We start from the raw sequence: 17,500 nt of genomic DNA on the forward strand, positions 1-17,500 counted from the left end.
GAAGAATTATAAAATAAATGCAGTCATTAACCGGGAGGTTCGATTGAAAAGAGAAAGAGGAAGATGGAGAAAAGAGACGAGAATAAGAGAGAGATGAACGAAAAGAACTGGAAGGAAACACAAGATAATTAAAGAATTAAAGACATAACTGAAATTAGAAAGAAGTGAAGGAAATGATCAAAACTGATTGTTATAATGAACGTAAAACTGATAAGAAAATTACGTTGATAACTGACGGAAAATAAAGATTAATGGAAAGTCTGACAAAAGGGAATTAAAGTAACACAAACAAAAATTAGGTTGAGACACAAATGAAAAAAAGATAAAAAAAAATATTTTGAAGAAAAGATTACTTGATCCAAATTTCACAGAGGGGCAATCACGAAGTTGAAAAATGAAGAATTGAACGGCCATTACACTTACGAAGATAACTCATTAACTCACTGCTATCATCATATCCAAGAGAGGGTTTAGGGGAGAAAGTAACAGATATCTAAACAGCTGTTAGAGGTTATCTTCTCTAAACATGATCAAATGTATGATATTAAGTTTTTTTTTTTTTTTACTAAGCTACGTGAGGTGGGATTCCTACGCAGCTCTTGATAGAATTTCTGGAATACAAACATATACACACATACACACACTATCATCTACATTTGTGGATAGTTTTTCGGGTAACTGCGTCATTTCGACATTTGATTAAGAGCCTGTTTATTTAAGTGGATTTGTAAATATGTCCCACCGTAATAAATATAGTAAGTCTTCAGGCGTAATAATAATAATAATAATAATAATAATAATAATAATAATAATAATAATAATAATAATAATAATAATTCATCTCATCACCACGCATGAATACAGAATACAGAAGCAATCGATACAGTGTAAATGCAACAGGAAAAATATCGGAAAATTACACTAATAATCATAATAATTATCAAGCTAAGGAACACTTTGAATGATAATCCCTAAAATAAACATGGATTTTGATGTAAAGTAGATAACATGTTTTTTGTTTTAAGCACGAAAAAGCATGTTTGTACACACATATATATATATATATACAGTATATATATACATATACATATACTATATATATATATACTATATATATATACTATAGATATTATACAGTATATATAGATAAATCTGTGTGTATGTGTGTACAAGTATGCTTTTTCGTGCTTAAAACACACGCAAAAAAATGTTGCCTACTTTACATCAAAATCCATGTTTGTTTTAGGGCTCATCATTCAAAATGTTCCTTTGCTTTGCATACAGATATTTCCTGCGTATTTTATGAAGGCACGTAGAGTTTAACCAACGTAAATACCCCAGGCCGGGCTAAAAAATTTCATAAATCGGGTCACTGAATGCACTCCCTCTGGGGAGTGGGGGTCTGCTACGCAATAGAAGAGGGGCGAACTCTTTCCGGAGAAAATTAACCTTAAATTAACGAGAAATTATTCAGACGCGATTATCGCCAGGACGTCGGGAGCTGCTCGCGATGATGATGTAATTTGTCAAAAGAAATCCTTGGGGTACACCAACGCCACTTCCGGCTTTACGAAACAGTGCCATTAGAGCGATAGTTTAGCGACGCAGAGGAGAGAGAGAGAGAGAGAGAGAGAGAGAGAGAGGGAGAGAGAGAGAGGCACGCAGCTGCCCGTTAAATGGGATGACCCATCGTGACGTCACGCTGTTTCCGGGAAGGAGGCGGGAAAAGGGTGGTGGCGACTCGGTCTATGATGATGATGATGGTGATGGTGATGCTGATGAAGATGATGATAGTGATGATGGTAATGCCGGTGATGTTTGTGGACAGCCCCCGTACGGATACGAATAAATCTTCCCTCCGTTCCTTATTATCTCCAATTTTATCAAGGAGGGAAGGAAATGTGAGAAATGGCGCCGAAAAACGCCCCTCTGCGCCTTGTACTCGAGAACCCTGTGATTAATCATCAGAGGCTGAGTCACGGGGAACGTTGGAGGTTCTTTCATTCAGTCTGCAAACGTCTCTGTGATTTTGGTAGAGCTAATCTGCTTGTAATAATAATAATAATAATAATAATAATAATAATAATAATAATAATAATAATAATAAGAAGAAGAAGAAGAAGAAGAAGAAGAAGAAGAAAAAGAAGAAGAAGAAGAAACTATTTAAGCATATGCACAAATGCAGATGCACTGCATACAAAGATACAGCAACGTAATAATAATAATAATAATAATAATAATAATAATAATAATAATAATAATAATAATAATAGACTGTATTAGCATATGGGTATGTTAAAGTACAAATGCAGATGCACTGGATACAAAGATACAGCAGCGAAATTATAGTAATAATAATAATAATAATAATAATAATAATAAACTATATTAGCATATGGGTATGTTAATGTACAAATGCAGATAGAATGGAAGCAAATATAAAGCAACGAATGAAAATAGTAATAGCAAGTAAATAGTAATAATAACAGTAGTAGTAGACTTTTTTTACCAATTAGCAAACCTTAAAGAAAACAGTACAATGTATGCAAAGATACAATAACAAATGACAAATAATGATAGTATGGTAGCAGTTACCATTAAAATAACAAGTAAAAAATGCTTCGGCGCAATTGAGTTTTCTGTACAGCCGCTACAGCGTATAATCAAGGCCACCGAAAATAGATCTATCTTTCGGTGGTCTCGTATAATGCTGTATCAGCCGCGGCCCATGGAACTTTAACAGCGCGCAGCGGCCCGGTGGTTGCCTATCCTATATCGTTTCCAGAGGCAAGATTAAAAATAAAAACTACTGAGGCTAGAGGTCTTAAATCTGGTACGTTTGATGATTTGAGGGTGGATGATCAACATACCAATTTGCAGCCCTCTAGCCTCAATAGTTTTTAAGATTTGAGGGCGGACAGAAAAAGTGCAGATGGAAAACAGTGCGGACGGACAGACAAAGCCGGCACAATAGTTTTCTTTCACAGAAAACTAAAAATGACAGTAGAATATTACATCAGCACAGAATCAGAACTACGGAACGCCGATAGCAGAGAGAGAGAGAGAGAAAGGTACAATGACAAGTATTAAACACTAAACACATAATAATAACAATATACTAAACTCATCATGATAATACTAACAGCAATGGTATCTCGTTTACGCAGGGGACCAGCAAAAGCGTGGCGTGCATGGGCGTGATTTCATCTGGACACAATGGGGCGGCACTTATTTGCTGGTTGTTGGATTTCACACTGTTCATTAAATGCTGGAATGCCGTTCCTCTGTTCCATCGCTTCCGCCTTTTCATTTCGCTTGCATTTAGGAGCGAGAAATATGCGCGTGTTTCTGTACGCCTAACTTCGTCTGTATAATTAAGAGAGCTAAGGTACTTATTAGTGCATAGCTTGCATTGTTTGGGTGAAGGGACTGAATGAAAGTATGCTGAGCAGTGTGGAGCTTTTCCTTCGGAACTTGTAGTGTGACCTACATTTTTATTCTAGTTTACGGGCACATATGAATGCATTAACTAAGGCACACACAGACTGTATACAGGCTATATATATATATATATATATATATATATATATATATATATATATATATATATATATATATATATATATATATATATATATATATATATATATATATATATATATATATATATATATATATATATATATATATATATATATATATATATATATATATATATATATATATATATATATTATATATATAGTATATGTGTGTGTATGTGAGTATGTGCGCACGTGCTCGTGTGTTGAATAAAAACAAAACTTTTTCATAAGCTTGCCCACTCAAACTGATAAGTCTTGAAGACAACTGCATTATCATGATACGTATACTACTTTCGTGATTTATAGACAGGAATTCTCGAACGAGAGAGCAAATGAAAGAATATTATTAAAAAAATATTCTCAAAAATTAGCCCCCCCCCCGCCCCACCCCCATCTTTCGGTAGAGTATGGCTGTTCTTCTTAACAGAATCAAAATCTGGAAATCCGATTGGATTCATTTAAACCGGATACACAGCAGAATTTGAATCCGGATAAAAAAAAAAAAAACTCACACAATTTGCTTCTAAACGTTAGGAAGAATTTGAGTTCTGACAACCAACAGAATTAGAAAATATATAATAGGTGAAACTTAAATGCTGGTAGTAGACTAGACTCTAATGATATAACCAGTGATTTGATTTTAGATAACAGGGGGAAGGTCAGTCCAGGTAGAAACTGGAATTTTAATCTGGGAAAACAACGGAATTAAACTCTTAACATCCAGCAATTTTGAATTCATATATAATCCTGAAACCTATTTAATTTGTCAAGGATAACACCGTCTATTGAATCGTAATAAGCGAATGAATTTGAAACCAGATAACCAACTGAATTTTAATCCGGACAGTCAAATGAATTTGAATTTGGGTAATCACGCAATATCCAAACTGACAATCATCTTAATTTGACTGACTTGAGTATGCTGTATAAAATGAAATCGCTGCCATTCGTTTAAGTCATTCGCGTTAGTGGGATAAACTTAAAAGAAATGACAAAAAACTGGATGTCTTGAAACCAAAAGTTGACGGAATCATGGGAGTTAACAGAGTTGACATGGGCAATAGGGAATTTTCCCTAATTACTTAACGTGAATTATTTGTCAGATGTTTATTTATTTGTATAAACACCAAAAGCAAGTAAAAAGTGCGCCGAAGTTTCTTCTGCGCAGTCGAGTTTCTGCACAGCGTATAATCAAGGCCACCGAAAATAAATCTATCTTTAGGTAGTCTCAGTGTAATGCTGTATGACCCGCGGCCCATGAAACTCTCAGCCGGCCGTGGTGGCCTGTGTTGTTGCGTTGCCAGAAGCACGATTATGGCTAACTTTAATCTTAAATAAAATAAAAACTACTGAGGTTAGAGGGCTGCAATTTGCTATGTTTGATGACTGGAGGGTGGATGACCAGCATACCAATTTGCAGTCCTCTAGCCTCAGTAGTTCTTAAGATCTGAGGGGCGGACAGAAAAAGTGTGGACGGACGGACAAAGCCGGCACAATAGTTTTCTTTTACAGGAAACTAAAAAAAAATTAAAGGTATTCCAAAACCACAAGATCATTAAAAATAAACAAAAAAAAAAAAACAAATCGGTATCGGATGTCAAGAAAAATAGAGAAAGTATCTTGACATACGGAAAATCTCTCTCTCTCTCATTCTCTCTTTCTGCGACCTTATTCTCTCCCCACCCAGCCCAACGAATACACTTGTTTTCCTTTCATCGTTTAACAGTAAAATTCATCATAGCGGAAGTCTGACTAAGGATGTGGGTATAAGCGCAATTTCGAAAGACTGATAGGCATTCGTTTTTCGTGTTTTTGGTTCTCTTTTTATTTGTGCTTCTTCTTCTTCCTCTTTTCCCCAAGTGTTTTATCCTTGTTTTTCCTTTCCGTTTTTCTTCTTTTCCTTCTTATTTGTTTTTACTGTCACAAATCTTTCTCTTTTTAGTTTTCTGTAAAAGAAAACTATTGAAATGGCTTTTTCTGTTCACACTCAGATCTTAAAAACTACTGAGGCTAGAGGGCTGCAAATTGGTATGTTGATCATCCACTATCCAATCATCAAACATACCAAACTGCAGCCCTCTAGCCTCAGTAGTTCTTATTTTATTTAAGGTTAAAGTTAGCCATAATCATACTACTGGTCCCGATTTAGGATAGGCCACCACCGGGCCGTAATTAAAGTTTCATGGGCCGCGGCTCGTGTAGCATTATACCAAGACCACCGAAAGATAGATCTATTTTCGGTGGACTTGATCTTACGGTGTAGCGGCTGTACAGAAAACTCGATTGCGCCGGGGAAACTTTGCCGCATTTTTAACTTGTTTTACTTTAAATTTTCACATTTTTTAACGTAATCAGAATAAATTCGAATTTTAATAGAAGGAAAAAGATTTGAACTTCCTCTCGAACGATCAAGGCACTAATTCAACTATGTGTGAATATGAACAAACAAAAGAATAAAAACTGTTTCTTTCATTCCTATATACTAATGCTCGCAATAGCAGTGTCTTCATATATGAAAGGATTTAGTTAAAATATACAATAATAACAAATGTAAAAAAATGTGTATATTGATACTGTGATACAGTGTGTGTAAGTATTTATGTATGTGCGCAGTAAAGTAGTCTTCAAATATGTAAGTATTTAGTTAAAATATACAATAATGACAAATGTAAAAAAATTTATATGTTGATACTGTGATACAGTAAGTGTGTATGTATGTATGTACGTATGTATGTATGTAAGCATGTATGTATGTATGTATGTGTGCAGTAGACTAGTCTTCATATATGTAAGGATTTAGTTAAAATATACAATAATAACAAATGTAAAAAAAATTATATGTTGATACTATGATACAGTATGTATGTATGTATGTATGTATGTATGTATGTATGTATGTATGTATGTATGTATGTATGTATGTGTGCAGTAGACTTGTCTTCATATATGTAAGGATTTAGTTAAAAAAGTATACAATACTAACAAATGCAAAAAAATTTGTATATATTGATACTGTGATACAGTAAATGTATGTATGCATGTATGTACGTATGTATGTATGCATGTATGTGTGCAGTAGAGTAGTTATCATATTTGTAAGTATTTAGTTAAAATATGCAATAACGACAAATGTAAAAAATGTATACATGATACTGTGATACAGTGTATGTATGTATGTATGTATGTATGTATGTATGTATGTATGTATGTATGTATGTATGTATGTATGTATGCATGCATGTGTGCAGTAGAGTAGTCATCACATTTGTAAATATTTAGTTAAAATATACAACAATAACAAATGTAAAAAAATTCTATATATTGATACTGTGATACAGTAAGTGTATGTGTGTGTATATGTATGTATTTATGTATATATATGTAAGCATGTATGTATGTATGTATGTATGCATGTAAGTGAGCATTAAAGCAGTCATCATATTTGTAAGTATTTAGTTAAAATACACAGTAATAACAAATATAAAAAATTTGTATATATTGATACTGTGATAAGGTAAGTATATGTATGTATGTATGTATGTATGTATGTATGTATGTATGTATGTATGTGTGCAGTAGACTTGTCTTCATATATGTAACTATTTAGTTACAATATACAATAATAACAAATGTAAAAAAAAATTGTATACATTGATACTGTGATACAGTAAGTGTATGTATGCATGTATGTTAGTCCGCTGCAGGTGTCCGTCACACTTGCACGTCTTCGCGCATCAATAGGAAACAGCTTTTACAAAGAGGAAATCGCTGGGAGGAGATGAAGAGGAAGGAGGCTAAGAGGAGTAAGAGGAGGCTTATGTGATGTTTCCTTTGAAAAATAAAAGTAAAAAAAATGAAAAAAAGAAAAAATGGAAAGATAAGAGCTCCGTTGTACGTCGGGAGATTCTGGTGGAGTTTCAGAATGTCCGCAGGAAATGATATTATGTCTCTAGTTTTAAAGGGCGTCAAGAACGTTTGGTCTTACGCAGAGTACTTCGGCGTCTTGACAGAGATTACTGAATTATAGAAGAACTTTTCTTTCTTTTTTCTTTGTGTTTAATAATAATAATAATAATAATAATAATAATAATAATAATAATAATAATAATAATAATAATAATAATAAAGATCAGGCAAAGATCCTCTGGGACTGTGGTATCAGAACAGATAGGGTGATACTTGCCAATCAGACGTGACGTTGATTGACAAAATCAAGAAGAAAGTATCACTCATTGATGTCGCAATGCCATGGGACACCAGAGTAGATGAGAAAGAAAGAGAAAAAATTGATAAGTATCAAGACATGAAAATCGAAATAAGAAGGATATGGAATATGCCAGTGGAAATTGTACCTACAATCATAGGAACACTAGACACGATCCCAAGATCCATGAAAAGGAATCTGGAAAAACTAGATGCCGAAGTAGCTCCAGGACTCATGCAGAAAAGTGTGCTACTAGAAACAGCGCACTAGTGAGAAAAGTGACGGACTCCTACGGAGGCAGGATGCAATCCGCAACCCCACACTATAAAAACCACTGTAGTCGAATAGGATGACTGTGATAGACTCCCCCCCCCAAAAAAAAAAATGGAAGTAACATTATTATTATTATTATTATTATTATTATTATTATTATTATTATTATTCGGTAGATGAAACCAATTCATATGGAACAAGCCCACCAAAGGGGCCATTGACTTGAAATTCAAGCTTCCAAAGAATATGGTGTTCATTAGGAAGAAGTAAGAGGAAGTAAAGGGAAATACAGAAAAAAGAGGTCTTACTTATTAAAAAGAAAAAAATCAATAAATAGACAAATAGATAAAATTGTATTAAAATGCAAGAAAAATAGTATTAGTGTAGTAACGCATTGCATTTTTCGCTTGAACTTCTGAAGTTCTGATTGCACGACATCCTCTGGGAGGCTATTCCACAGTCCAACGGTGTGAGGAATAAAGGACCTCTGGAACTGAGAAGTTCGACAGCAACATTCACAATATTAATTACAGAAAAGTTCAAGTTTTACAGAGTCTTGCTCTAAATAAGCCAAGCCTCATAAACAAAAATTAAGGGTTTTCAGTATAAACAAAATTAATACTGATTAAACTACTGTAAATGGAAATCTTAACTCAAAGTATAATTGACAAAAAACTTTTTTTTTTACTTAAATGATTTATTTATTTATTTATTATTATTTTTTTTTTTGCTTCAGTGACATTGGTGGTGATCTGGAGCTCTTCCTGCATCATGGTGCTACTGTGCGTCACCTTTCGAGGAAGTTACATCTACGAAGTTGTCGAAGCTATTCACTGGCGAAGTCTGAAGTTGTGTAACAGAAATAAGAAAACAAATTCGAACAGTAATGTAACTCAACACTGTGCGGGTTGCATTCAATAAAGTTCTTTAAAAAAATGATACAACTGTAAAATTTTTTATTTGCAATATTATCGACTAAGAAAACATTCCAAGAACAAACAAGTGAAAAATGCGCCGAAGTTTCTTCGGAGCAAACAAGTTTTCTGTAAAGCGTATAATCAAGGTCACCGAAAACAGTAGTCTTGGTATAATACTGTATTAGCAGCTGCCCGTGAAACTTTAACCACTGGCCGGTGGTGGCCTGTCCTACGGTATATCGTTGCCGGAAGCACAATTATGGCTAACTTTAACCTTAAATAAAATAAAAACTACTAAGGTTAGAGGTCTGCAATTTGGTATGCTTGATGATTGGAGGGTGGATGATCAATATACCAATTTGCATCCCTCTAGCCTCAGTGGTTTTTAAGATCTGAGTGCGGACAGAAAAAGTGAGGACGGACAGAAAAGCCATTTCAATAGTTTTCTTTTCCAGAAAACTAAAAAAACGGTAATTAAAATATCAGGGCAAGTCACCAGTTCTCTGATTATGAAAATAATAATCACATTAACAGACTTAGCCAACACTTCCAAATTATACGCTTTTTTTCACTAACTTATCGTTCACCATTCACTCCTCATTATGGAAACTTCAGCGCAGTCACCGAATCCCTTCCTAAGTCTGTTCTTCCTGAATCAGTTAACATGCGAGTCTTTTAGAGATGGGTTTTTCGCCAAGGTTTTTTAATGCTCAGGTCGATGGAACGGACATCCCCACACCCTTATCTAGCCTAGACCCGAAGACAAAAAAAAAAAAAAAAAAAAAAAAAAAAAATATATATATATATATATATATATATATATATATATATATATATATATATATATATATATATATATATATATATATATATATTATTTATAAGATGAACCCTATTCATATGGAACAAGCCCGCAGAGGACACTGATTGCCTCTGAAAGTCAAGCTTTCATATATATATATATATATATATATATATATATATATATATATATATATATATATATATATATATATATATATATATATATATATATATATACAGTATATATAAATATATATATTAATATATATATATATATATATATATATATATATATAATATATACAGTATATACACACATATATATATATACTCACAAACCCTCGGAAGCTGATCAAGCTAGTTGACTCTCAAGTTCATGATTTACAATCACTAAGAACTGCAGTGGTTTAGCAGTCAAGCTGCATTAGAGATCATCTTGATTCTCCTTTTCCTCTCTTCACGCTTAAGAGAAACTTCAATTATTTCAAGGGAAACTTCAATTATTTCAAGAGAAACTTCAGTTATTTCCAGAGAAACTTCAATTTCAAGAGAAACTTTAGTTATTTCCAGAGAAACTTCAATTATTGCAAGAGAAACTTCAGTTATTTCAAGAGAAACTTCATTTATTTCAAAAGAAGCTTCAATTATTCAAGGCTATAACTTTGAGAACGAAAGAACGAAAGTCCCACCCAAGTTACTGGAGTTGAGTTCAATGTTCCTGGGTCAGGAGGTTATTTTCCCACCGCAAACTGGTTCAAAAATATTCCGAAAAATCTGGGTGATTTCCTTTTTTTGAAGAAATATCCTCTACGCTCTCCAGTCGGTTGGGGAATAGTTTTTTTTATTATAGTTATTTATTGCAGTAGAATACTATAACTATTATTCTGCCATCAACACCCAGAATTCAGAAACATTCAGAATATTTCTCTTTCAAAAATTTTTTAAGAGAAAATAGGTAGTTCTCCATATAATTCGCGATATTGCCTGACTTTAAATTTGGAGTCTTGGTACCATTCCTCTTTGCATTGACTGATTTACTGCAGATGAATGTATGCACATGCGCCTGCGCAAATCCGTATTTTTCCATGGGCCAGAGGATTTATAGGACTAACTGTGCATTATGACACAATAATGACTTTACGACCAACCGAGGAATTTTTCTGTATCTCTCTCTCTCTCTCTCTCTCTCTCTCTCTCTCTCTCTCTCTTTTGGTCATTCAGTGTAAACATAAATGAAAGTTATCTTCTGTTTTTCCTAATGAGAAGCTGGCAAAGATGAAGTAATTCATTTGAAGTACAAAATCTCCCTCATTCTTTCTCTTTCTCTCTCTTTCCTTTTCACAGATTTATGACAGTCACACCCCTGATATCTGAACCCGGTACATCTGGACACCTTGAACATCCTCGAACATCTGGCATATCCACGGGAGATAAGTCTTCGGGAAATTCGCTCTTATGGTCTAAGACATCAAAGGCCATTTTCGTTTAAAAGCGGAGCAGCGGATGCGTCTTTGCGGAAGCGTGTTGGCTTATGGGAAGTTAAGATAAGTCATAATGCCTGGAGGTCTTAGACCCGCTGGGAAGCAATCCCATAACATCGACCTTATGCACGGGTGAATAAGGTTTATATTAACCGGAAATTGACACTGAGGTTTACGTTAGGAAGCAACCGGGTGTAAGTAATGAGTGAGAAGGAAGTGAACATTGTAACACTAATAGATGTAATGTTCCTCCGAGACGCTAAGATTCCGACGCCTTGTTACCGTTAAAAACATAAGTTAACACGTTTAAATGACACGCCAAAGGGTTCTTGGAGGATCGCTGGGATTATTTTGTCATCTTTGTTGATGCCCTCAAAGTCTTCTTTTTTGTTCCTGCAACTTGTGGCTTTAAGCCAGGTAGATACAAGTTTGCCTCAGGACGAAAGCTACTTCTGATAGGCTAATGTCTCTATTAGAATTCTTGAGGAGGGTTGGTGCAACAATACAGTGTCTTCTCTTCGCTTCTTCGGTAATAATAATAATAATAATTCTAACTTTAACATTGTTGTTATTATTATTACCATCATCAACACTAATTTTCTTAATGGACACACACTCTTACGTAATATGTTGGACCATTTAATTGAATCTCAGGCTTCCGCATAAGTAAAATTGATGCCCACTAAAGGGGTAACATTAGGAATGTAAGTAATCAATCACTGAATAAATAAACAATCAAACTCCACACTGAGGGATGCAGAGGCTGATTCACAGCCCAGGGTTTGAAAATATTGGTAATATGGTAAGTTTTGCCTAAGGAAGTAAGTATGCCAACTGGAGTTTACTTTCATTAACTACGCAAAACAAAATTGCAAGATGCCGTTGAAGAAATAGCAGAAAAATCTGCAACAACAGTATAGTAGAAGTAGCGAGAAAACTTCACAGCAACAATAACGAAAATAATGATATTACGTAACAGGCAGCAGTTATTAAACAGACCATGAGATGGGACGATTGCTCAAAGATATAGATGAATAAATAAAAAAACTTCGAAATGTATATCTAAAGAAAGTACAGTATAATGGAGCATGAGTCCGTACCAGCACAAAGCTGGCTTATTCTGAGACATCAACGAGTACAGGGTGCCAGTTGTAACATTTATTATATATTTTGTATATTCGCATTATTTATGTGTGGTTTACGTTATTACTATTATATCATTCTCCATTTATGCATATACAGCTCTTACTTAGCTTAAGTGCCCCCTGAACTTTAATCTCGATCAGTGGCTAGATTCTTCACCGAGTCAAGTTCCCTAGAGTACCTTCAGTACTTGATTTCAGGTTATTATTGTATTTGTTTATGCAACCTGGCGTCGCAATAAGCAAAATATAGGAGACTGTGAAATTCGACCCCTAAGGGTAAAATTATAGAAACTGGGTGAAACAGACGAGAAGATCAGTGCACAAATAAACTGATTGATAAACAAGACTGTAGGAACGCATGAGATTCATTGCTGGTTTACTCGAATGGATTTCAAATTACCGGATGGGATGTACAAGAAACGTCGTAAAATTGCCCTTACATTTGAAAGTAACACGAAGAATAATAATTATAGACATTGTTGGTGATCTTACCTCATCCATCTCTTGACATGAACTCCACCAACTCACGTAATAAACGAAGGAAAAAATCTGGGAATTGACTACTTGCAGTAAAGAGGAAAAAAACACTAACTTGCAACTCAACCCCTCAACAAACGAATCGCGGAAAGCGCGCAGCCGAAAGCCATGCGAGAGAGGGTGCACGAGCAGAAAAATAGAAGTGCATCATTCACCAGGATCTTCATGAAACATTTTATTAAGAAACAAGCCTTCATCATCTTCTTCTTTTTCTTTGCGTTATAGAAGTGACTAAACGGATATAAACTCGATCGGGGCTGACTAACCCCTTATACAAACTATATAGTTAGTCTACGTCGACAGGTGTAGCCAGCAGACTCATTTCTCGAGGCTGGCGGGATCAGATATCCTTCATTAAGTGTGTCATGCCTTCGCTGAACTTTAAGGGATTATTTATCCAGTATGTGGAGGCATAAATCATAATCGAGGATAAAATTAGGAACTGGAGAAGGTTAAAAAAAAAAAGTTAATAAACGAGAGAAAGGAAGGGAGTGGGGGAGAGATCTCAGTATTGCCATTACGTGATACTCAGTAGAAGATACATTTATTTCATTTGATGCCAAATATGGTAAGTAAATTAGATAGGACGTCGAAAAATGGCAACATTGCAAATGATAAGAAAGAAAATGCTAATAATAATGATAATGGTTTTTTTTTAAATCATTAATGGATTTAATTATAAAATTTACAAAGCAAAGGCAAATAAAATAAAAAGGTAAATAACAGAAAGTACAAACAAAAAATATTATTTCATCAGCTTTATTGACGCCAGATGATGATATACAAACATGAAATCAACTAAGTAGAACAAAATCAATAATTTGACGCGAATGACGTCATGCATTACAATAACAACCATATAATAATAATAATAATAATAATAATAATAATAATAATAATAATAATAATAATAATAATAATAATAATAATAATTAAAAATTACTCATGGTAGCATGAGTCCTGAAATGGAGAAACAAATCCACAGTTATGTGGATTGTTTCTCGAATAATAATAATAATAATAATAATAATAATAATAATAATAATAATAATAATAATAATAATAATAATAATATATGTACTCGGTATGATTAACGACAAAAATGCAAGATTTATAATTAATAATAATAATAATAATAATAATAATAATAAAAACATGTGGACTTGGTGTATTTAACGATAAAAATGCAAGATTTATAATTTAAAAATGCATTGAATTTAACGCGAAATTACTTTTCAAACCTTGAAAGTCTGAGTATTAAAGCGATATCACACAGGCCAAGAATCATTTACGCAACTGTGCAGTACAACTGCCTGCCAGCCTGCATAGTTATACAGTACTACTGTATTCTCGTGGAACTAGACAAGATCACTGTATGACTATACAACTAAGCAGCACTACTGTATATTTATACAAATACAGCACCTTTATAAGCCTATACAACTATGAAATACAACTGTACACAACTATACAATTATCACTGTGTGAATATTAAACTATACAGAACTAAATTATGCCTATGAAACTATACAGTACTACTAAATAGCTCTCTAATTTTAGAGAAGTTCCCACTGGGTGGTATTTTGGTGTTGATTCTCACCAAACAAATAATGAGAAACAATACTAATTCATCGATGATTTCAGCAACGTGACACCAAACTTTATATATAATATATAAAGTATATTATATATATATATATATATATATATATATATATATATATATATATATAGTCTATTAATGTGGCCAATAATATGATCTTGCAACTATTGCATTTTCCAGTGGAACCACGGCATATATTTCTACAGCATCAAAATGAAAAACAACTTGAGCATATACAACAAACTTAAGTACATCTCAAAATTCTTAAGAGATAGGAGTGATTCTTTGGTAAATGAATATCCACCATATGCTGAATAGACAACCTACTTAGTTCCTTTAATAACTTTAAAGGAAATTAGGCGGTCATTCTTCCACATAAGTCAAAAATGAAATTTCTTTATTTTACACTGTGTACATGAAACTGTCCCAACAATTTGCGTCAGACTGATCATCAGAAGTGTTAGTCAGAAATTGCTACAAGTCACCACAAAGTTAATTACAAATTACAACGATGATATGTCTTTGGTAAAGGGAAAGCAATAATCTGTCGCGTAAGTTTGAAGAAACTACGCGGTCATGAAATGAAATAAATACGTCAGAATTATTCGTCACTGGTATTTAAAGATACAAGTTATTTTCGTATAAAAAAAAACAATCAAACAAAAGACTGCAATATTCTATAATCTATAGAAGTCCCTGTTTATCTGTCATTTCACTCGGTATTCATCAGCATCCTTACCTTCTATTTCCTTGTCCATAAGGAAGGAGAATAAGATGAAAGCGTACAATAAAGCATCACTTGATAATATATAGTATTAAATTCATACATAAGTAAAACGTAGGCTAATTTCAAGCGTAGGCTACTTTCATGCTTAAAAGGAAAACCTTACAGATTTTTTAAACAGATTTATCCTACGAAAAGGAAAGAAAGGAGAGAGAACTGGAGACGAAGAAAAACAACAATTTAGAATCAGATCATAATGGCGCCAAAACAGATTGCCAGCGTCTCAACTAAATCGTGCGGGAAGAAGAAGAAGAAGGAGGAGGAGGCAAGATGGCGACCGCGCGACCCCTCGACCGGAAGGGGCCATTTATGTCCTCTCAGAGGAGTTGTTCTCTTTAGCAAATGAAGTCCTTGAACGGACTCGTGTCAAATAATCTTAATTGATCATCAAGCAGCTGTTCGTCTGGATCGGGTTGCAAGCAATAGAGTGATTGTTGGAGGCAGGAAAAGCCTCATTTCCGATTCGTCGTCCTCAGACGATCAGTTCAGACCTTTCGGTCAAAGCATTGCTTTGATCTGTCCACAATGGTCATTGTCTTGAGGGTTTGCGGCAATTAGATGTTAACGATTAAGATGATGATAATAGGGGAAGTAGGAAGAGGGTGAAGAGAAGCAGTTGGAAGGGGAGCAAATATAATGATAATATTGATCTGCTAGATGTTCGAGACAATGCATTAGGATTGACTACAAACCAACAGATAAGAGACTTCGAACTGACTAAACACAGAGCGATGTCTTAGAAAATAATGTCTTATGGCTTATGACGTTTACTAAACATGCATGGCGTAATAAGAAGAATTAAAAGAACACCAAAGTTAGCTTTGCAAGGTAAGAGATTTTCCGTCAGAGATCGCTGTTGCAATGTACAGTGATTTAAAAATGAGCCTATATCCGCTCATGCTCGTCTCGTTAACTTTACGTCAAACTATTTACAAAGTGGGAATATCATCCACGTCGCCTACTTTTAGGCCTGTTTCCCAATGATAGACTCCACAGAGAAGGAGATGATGGCCTTTCTCGGTGTGGGGCAGGTGGTGTGGGTGCTTTGAGAGCGATCTGGGGGCGTGGTGCAGGGCACGCTGATGGGTGTCCTTGTGAGAGAGGGAATATCGAAAGGCGATCCTCTGAAGGTCTTCGCGTAGGACTTCGGCGAGTATTCTGGAGTAAGAGTGGAGGCAATAGAATGGGCAAAGTCCCCTCCTACCGGTGAGCTTGGTGGGGAGGTCATATTGGTGGACGGGGGTGTAGGAGGTCGTTCAGAATGGGTCAGTGTCGTTGCGGACGACGTCAGGTGATGGTAGTGTTCCTCCGGGCTCCTGGGAAGGGAAGACGGCGGGCTGTCCATCCTGCTGAGGTCGTGGGGGCTGGAAGATGTAGGGTGTGTCTGGATGGGCGGAGAAGAGCAAGAAGACTCTGGCGATTCCCTTCCAGTGTCCCTCGAGACGACGGTGAAGGCCGATCCTGTAGGAGAGGTGATCAGGGACTGCACAGCCCCTACGTTGGTCGCGTCTGGCACCAGGGAAAGTGCCGTTGGCGAAGCGGTCGTCGTCGCAGCAGCAGCCAGCGACAACTGCAAGAATCTGGAAGGAAGTTCGTGAGTGGCGAATTTCCCGCCGCCCACGCCTCCGCAGATGTCTTCGTGGGTGCTGGGGGGCGTTAGCGTTGCTGCAGGGATGACGGGGGGAGGAGGCGTCGACAGGTACTGCAAGGCTCGATCGCGGTCTCCGCCACAGGCATCGACGACCAACTGGAGGAGTGCATGAGCTGGTTGAGGGTGAAGTCTCAGCGCCTCCTGCAGGTGGACTGGGAGGAGGGCGACGTGGGGCGTCCATTCGGGCGGTATATGGGCTTGATGGGCGACTGCAAGCTGAGCCGACTGGGCCAAGATGGCTTCCCTCTGCATCATGACAGACTCCAAGTCGCGGTCTGCGAAAGCTCGGCGCTTTCTTTGTCTTTCGCTCAAGTAGGGTGGGATGCGCCACTCTCTGCCCAGGCGCTGACGGAGATCTGCAAGACAGAAGGTTAAAAGTATGAATAAAGAGAGAAATTATTTCCGTTACCTCAGTAACTGAAAAGTTGACATTCATTACTCAGAGAAAAGACCTTAAAAATAATTCCGGTAAAAATATTCTTCTAAAATGCTTCAGACATAAATAATCAGGATATTA

The 17,500-nt window shown here is 35.6% G+C and overlaps 1 protein-coding gene across 3 annotated transcripts in view; it reads right to left on the reverse strand.

The window, feature by feature from the left end:
* Positions 1-16,086: 16,086 nt before the first annotated feature.
* LOC136848653 (doublesex- and mab-3-related transcription factor 3-like) overlaps positions 16,087-17,500 on the reverse strand; it is a 52,141-nt gene continuing 50,727 nt past the window's right edge. For all 3 annotated transcript variants that reach the window (XM_067121066.1, XM_067121068.1, XM_067121065.1), the window contains one exon: positions 16,087-17,339. In XM_067121066.1, coding sequence (XP_066977167.1) covers positions 16,297-17,339 — 1,043 coding nt within the window. In that variant the 3' untranslated portion in view covers positions 16,087-16,296. The remainder of the gene's footprint in view (positions 17,340-17,500) is intronic.

Source organism: Macrobrachium rosenbergii, chromosome 19, assembly GCF_040412425.1.
Source record: "Macrobrachium rosenbergii isolate ZJJX-2024 chromosome 19, ASM4041242v1, whole genome shotgun sequence".
Classification (NCBI taxonomy): domain Eukaryota; kingdom Metazoa; phylum Arthropoda; class Malacostraca; order Decapoda; family Palaemonidae; genus Macrobrachium; species Macrobrachium rosenbergii.